At 38.4% G+C, this 5,784-nt stretch overlaps 1 protein-coding gene across 1 annotated transcript; it reads left to right on the top strand.

The window, feature by feature from the left end:
* Nucleotides 1–615: 615 nt before the first annotated feature.
* LOC149828589 (uncharacterized) lies at nucleotides 616–1,865 on the top strand. Its single transcript, XM_090016899.1, has 2 exons — nucleotides 616–844; nucleotides 1,670–1,865. The coding sequence occupies exons 1-2, from the start codon at nucleotides 623–625 to the stop codon at nucleotides 1,754–1,756; spliced, it is 309 nt and encodes a 102-aa protein (XP_089873025.1). The 5' UTR covers nucleotides 616–622; the 3' UTR covers nucleotides 1,757–1,865.
* Nucleotides 1,866–5,784: the final 3,919 nt, after the last annotated feature.

Genomic DNA, 5,784 nt, shown 5'->3' with positions numbered 1-5,784 from the left:
TGGCGTAGTAGATGATCCATTACTGTGGAAGGGCCATGGTCCTATTACTATCAGGAGAGATTACTGGGATGAAATGTGCGATATGTGGGCGGGAGATGCATTTAAAAATCGCTCTGCGAAGGCTTCACAAAATCGATCGAAGATGCCCGAAGCCCATCTACACACAGGTGGATCTAAGACATTTGGGAGCCACCTAAAGAAAATGGTAACTCATCAATATATAATATTAATTTTATAAGTATAGTTGCAAATTTGTGTACTAAATCTTTTGTCATTTAACTTCGCAGGAAGCAGAAAAAGGAGGCAGTGTACCATATAAGGATGTGTTTGTAGAAACACATAAACGGAAGACCACGGGAGTCTTCGTATCAGAGAAGGCGAGAACGACAACGGTATGTATTAATTCTATTAATAATCATTGCAATATATATGCAAGTCATCATAATGTTATCATTAATTATTAATGAATACTTTAAACATTATTTTGTAGGAGGCATATGAGCAACAAATGGTAGAGCGATATGGTGAAGACGCTACTCAGCATCCATCATTTGATCCTACAGCATGGGTGACTGCAGCAGGTGAACCCAAAAAAGGTCGCGTGTTCGGGTTTGGGAGTAATATGAACACTTCACCAGTTATTGGTTCTTCCAGTTACGGCTCACCAACTTCTTGCGCCGACATAAGCTCCAAGCAGCCGACTATTCTTTCCGGTGATGATGTACGCGAGATCATTAATGAATCACTGAATAACTACTTCCAATACACCGTCGCCCCCTTTCTTCGAAATGAGATCAAGGCCGCTGTTCAGGATAGGGGATCTTCGATTCCAGGTCCCTCTCAGGTATAATCACATATATAGTTTTTTTGACTATCTTAAAGCACATCTGAGCATGGTAGAATCACATATAGAGTTTTTCTAGATGCCTTAGAACACATATGAACATGCTATAATCACATATTCAATTTTTTTACTGCCTTAGCACACATATGAGCATGATAGAATCACATATATATATATATATTTAACTTTTTGTCTGTCTTAGAGCACATATGAGCATGATAGAATCACATATAAAGTTTTTTTTATTGCATTAGAACACATAAGCATGCTATAATCACATATTCAGTTTTTTTACTGCCTAAGAACACATATGAGCATATTATAATCACATATTCTGTTTTTTGACTGCCTTAGCACACATATGAACATGCTATAATAACATATAGAGTTTTTTAACTGCCTTAGAACACATATGAACATGTTATAATTCTTTATGATAGAATCACATATAAAATTTTTGGCTTTGCCTGCCTTAGAGCACATATGAGCATGCTATATTCACATATTCAATTTTTTTACTGCCTTAGCACACATACGAGCATGATCGAATCACATATATAGTTTTTTGCCTGCCTTAAAGCACATCTGAGCATGGTAGAATCACATATAGAGTTTTTTTATATGCCTTAGAACACATATGAACATGCTATAATCACATATTCAATTTTTTGACTGCCTTAGCACACATATGAGCATGATAGAATCACATATAGAGTTTTTTTATTGCCTTAGATCACACATGAGCACATGATAGAATCACATATAGTGTGTAATTTATTTCATTATATTTTGTTTATCAATACTGACTGTTCTTTTCTTGTGTAGGCTGCTAGCGATAATCAGGGTAGTGGAGCTGAAGGGACAGATAAAGACAATGAACAAGAAGACGCACAAAATCTTGGCGATGATTAGAGGACTGTGTTGAAGAAGTTCTATTTTTTTTATTTTTCCTAATTGTAATTGTTGAATTGTAAATAATTAAACTTCTTAGTTTTAAGGTGGAACGATTAATTATTATAGATACTTGTTATATGAATTTTTTTGTGTGGTTTGTTTTTTATTTACAGGAAATATAAATTGTACAGGAAATATAAATTGTACAGTTCTCCGTAATTAATTTTTAAATAATTTTTTTTTGATTTTTTTTCGTTTTTGCGACGGATTAGCGACGGATGATTCCGTCGCTATTCATATTAATCTAGCGACGGCTTAGCGACGGAATTAAATCCGTCGCCACGCCGTGGTCGCCGTTTAGTACCGGCGGATTGGCGACGGAATATAGCGCTCGTTATTCCGTCGCAATTAGCGACGGAATTATTCCGTCACCAGTTAGCGTCGAAATATTCGCGACGTAAGCATACTGTCGCCGCGTTGTCGCTAATCCGTCGCTAACATGGTTAGCGACGGATTAGCGACGGAAGGTGGTCGTCGCTAATCTACTGCTCTGTTGTAGTGTTCCTTTCCTAAATCCAAAGTTTAAAATCCAAATTCAAAGTCTATTTTCCGACTTTGAAACTTCATTTCCTTTCATTTCAAGCTTCAAATCATTCTTTCTCAAAATCTAGATTTATTCCTCCAAACTCTGATTTATTTCAAAGACTTAAAACTTCTCTGATCTATCTCAAGTTCTAAGTTAAGATTTTACCATTCGGAAATCAATTCTTCACTCCATTATCAAGTCCATCTCAGAATACTTAGAAATTTTCAAAACATCTTTTAAAAGAGCATACATCTTTGCATTGCACAAGCATGATTCTTTGTGCATCTAGATTTAGCATAAATTCTTAGATAATATTTAGGCAAAGCAAAAGGCATAAATTCGATCCTTGGTTCGATTACCCCTAGTAAAGGCTCCAGGAACGGTCAAACCTCGTACCGACGAGTGAATCCTGTCTCTCCCAGTTTTCCCGCAATATATTTCAAAATGGAGGCGAGTATTTTTTCTAAATATTTTCAAATCAAGGTCAAGTGAGACCCCACAAAAGAGTTCATCTTCTATTTTCTTTCCTTTCTTTTCTCTTCTCTCTTCTTTTTCTGTCTTTTATTTTTTTCCCTTCAAAAAGGAGGAAAATAAGAGGTTAGAAAAGGGAAAGAGAAGGAAGAGAGAGAAACCATAAGAGAGGAAAAATTTTGCAATGATCACAGTTTTGGGGACCGAGATGGGACTCGTCTCCGTCTGGTCGAATTATGCCTTTGCTTTGCTTTAATATTATCTAAGTCTTTATTGTCCTATGTCAGCTACATTTCCATGCAAAACTTAGGAGCCTAGACTTTGTCCTAAGCTGACATCATTGCATATAGGATCTAAGTATGGTTTGGTAGGACCATATTGAGGAGATTATTCCATGTTAACATTAGACTTAGGTCTGAAATACAACTCTCCTCAATTTTAGGGATTGAATGCAAACAATGTATGCAAGTGTATAATTCTCGTCATTTTAAATCTATCTCTTTAGGACTTGCATTAGAGCCTTCTGGTTTTATTATTGTATGTTGAACATGTTTTTGAAAACATCCCTACCTATATTGTCTCGGTCTTCACGTTGTTGGGCTGTCTCACTGAACCATAGTTCGGGAGAGAGCCTCACAACTGGACCACTTATTTGGGTTCGCGCCCCTCTACCACATACCTAAGGGCCATAGTCTGAGGTATATCGGTAGGTGCTCAAGGATGTTGGGAAGCCTTTACCTTAAAACCGAAGAGATATCTTATATGCCACGTACTTCGAGCTTCGGCTTGAGTATATCGGCATACCTTGATTGGAATCAAATGATATAAATCTTAGAGTTAGGATTAAGGTCCTATCAAACCATTTCAAATATTGCATTTAGAGTCAGCCTTAGGGAGCATTGTTTGTATGTCCTTGTTTGTATATCTGTGATTGCGTGATATTTTATATCTCTTATATTTTCCAAAACCCTGGGTATATATTATTCAAATTTTCTTTTTTGTTTTTTGAAACCCAGGTGTATTTTCCCTTCTCTTCCTCTAAATTTCTTCAAAATTCTTCTGGTCCTGCCTGCAAGTTCTTCAAATTTTAAATCTTTACCATTTATTCTCAAATTTCATTTATTCTCTTATTTTCTTCTGATTTTATATTCTTGTTTATATCTCTTTCCGTCAAGAGATATCCTTTTCAAAATGGTATTTTCTTTCATATTTTTAGTTGGTTACTCTCCCTCGTAGAGTAAACAACACAATTGACACAAATTTTGTGGTGACTCAATCCCTAGTAAAGGGATACAATTTTTTTAGATTTCAACCTAATCCTTCCTCTTTTTAAAACTTCTCCAAAAGTTTCTTCGGTCTAAAACCTCCACTTTCCTCTACAGAGAGCGCTGATATTCAAAAAATGGTTCAAACAAGAGCTGGAAAGAAAACAGTTCATCAACACAGCGACAGTGAGGCGGAAGGGATGAGCTCTCCTAAATCAGTCAAGGGACAGGGCCAGAATAGGACAGATGACATCAACCCCGCTATGTATGATATGTTCCAAAAGATGATGGCAATAATGATATCGGAGCAAGCCAAAGCCAAGCTGAAAGAGGCAGTTCCTAAAAGCAAGCTGAGGAAGAAGCCTGTAAAGAAGCAAGTCAGAATCATCAAAAAGAAGGTACAACCAAACACTACTTCTGAAGAATTAGAGTCAGTCGAGGAAGAATCAGAAGATGAAGAGCAGATTCTCTACAAACAGAATCCTTCGAGACAGTCTGTAAAGATAGCTGTAGAAGAGCCCGAATCCGTCAACAAGCCCAAGTCTGGGGCTCCAGCAAAAGACCTGATGAGCAAGCAGATAAAGGAGATGAATCGAGCAATCAAGGATATTCAAGCCAAGGGTAAGGGCAAGCAGACCTACACTGGCGAAGATTTTTATGATGGTCTAGATGGGGACGATAACCTGGAGAACCTTCCTCGTAAATTTCTCAAGTTTGATGGAACTGGCAACCCTAAAGCCCATTAGCCACATTTTATGCAGAGTGCAGCCATTTCAGAAAAGATAACAGGGCTCTGTTCATCTGTTTCTCCCGCAGTCTAGAGGGTGTAGCAGCCAGGTGGTATGTTGACCACATAAATCCTATCGAACTACGAGAGTTCGATAAGGTAGTAAATTTGTTCATCGAGTGCTTCTTATTCAACACTGAAGCCTCACCTACATTAAATCATCTTTACAACCAGAAGCAAGGAGAGACTGAAAGAGCAGAAGATTTCATTCACAGGTGGCGAAGCACCTGTAATAAGATGAAGGTACCCATTCGAGAGGAACACGCATTGCAGGTAATCCTCAACAATTTCTCTCAGCTAAGGAGCCTCATCGCCACTTTCCCAGCGAAATCCTTCATCAAGTTGATTGAGCGAACCGAATGGCTCGAGGCAGGATTAGAAAGTGGGCTTTATGAGGGCACGCCTCTGGTCAAGAATATCCAAGACCAGAAGAAGAAGGCGCAGTTCGCTCATTCAGTTGAGGCCTCCAGCAATAGTCTTGGCAGTAGTAGCAAAGGAAACAAGAACAACAATGGTAGTGGCCCGAGAATAGATCAGAGTAAGGGGCAAAAGGAGAGATCTTATAAGAACAATGACAAACCGCTTCCAATTGGCCTTCAGCAAAAGGGTGATCTTCAAGAGAAGCCCAAGTATATTAATTGGGAGAAAGATCGAGTCTTCACCCCGTTAGCCCAAAGTTTAGAAGTGATTATGGATTACCTTTTAAAGCATGGGATGATCAAACTCCCTAAAATCGCAGATCCTCCCGTAATGTTGGGAAAATTCAAGGACCAATTTTGCAAGTACCATAGGGCAACGAGGCACGATACAGAGCACTGCTTCGTCCTCAAGCACATGATACAAGACGGCATTGACAGAAGTGAGCTGATAGAGGACGAGGAAGAAAAGCAGCCAGCAGTCCTGAGAGAACCATTTCCGGATCACTCAAAGAATTGAG

Source organism: Nuphar pumila, chromosome 9 (assembly GCF_984573655.1).
Source record: "Nuphar pumila chromosome 9, dmNupPumi1.hap1.1, whole genome shotgun sequence".
Lineage (NCBI taxonomy): Eukaryota > Viridiplantae > Streptophyta > Magnoliopsida > Nymphaeales > Nymphaeaceae > Nuphar > Nuphar pumila.
Note: the sequence above shows the minus strand (reverse complement) of the source record. Positions and strands in the feature narration are given on the sequence as shown.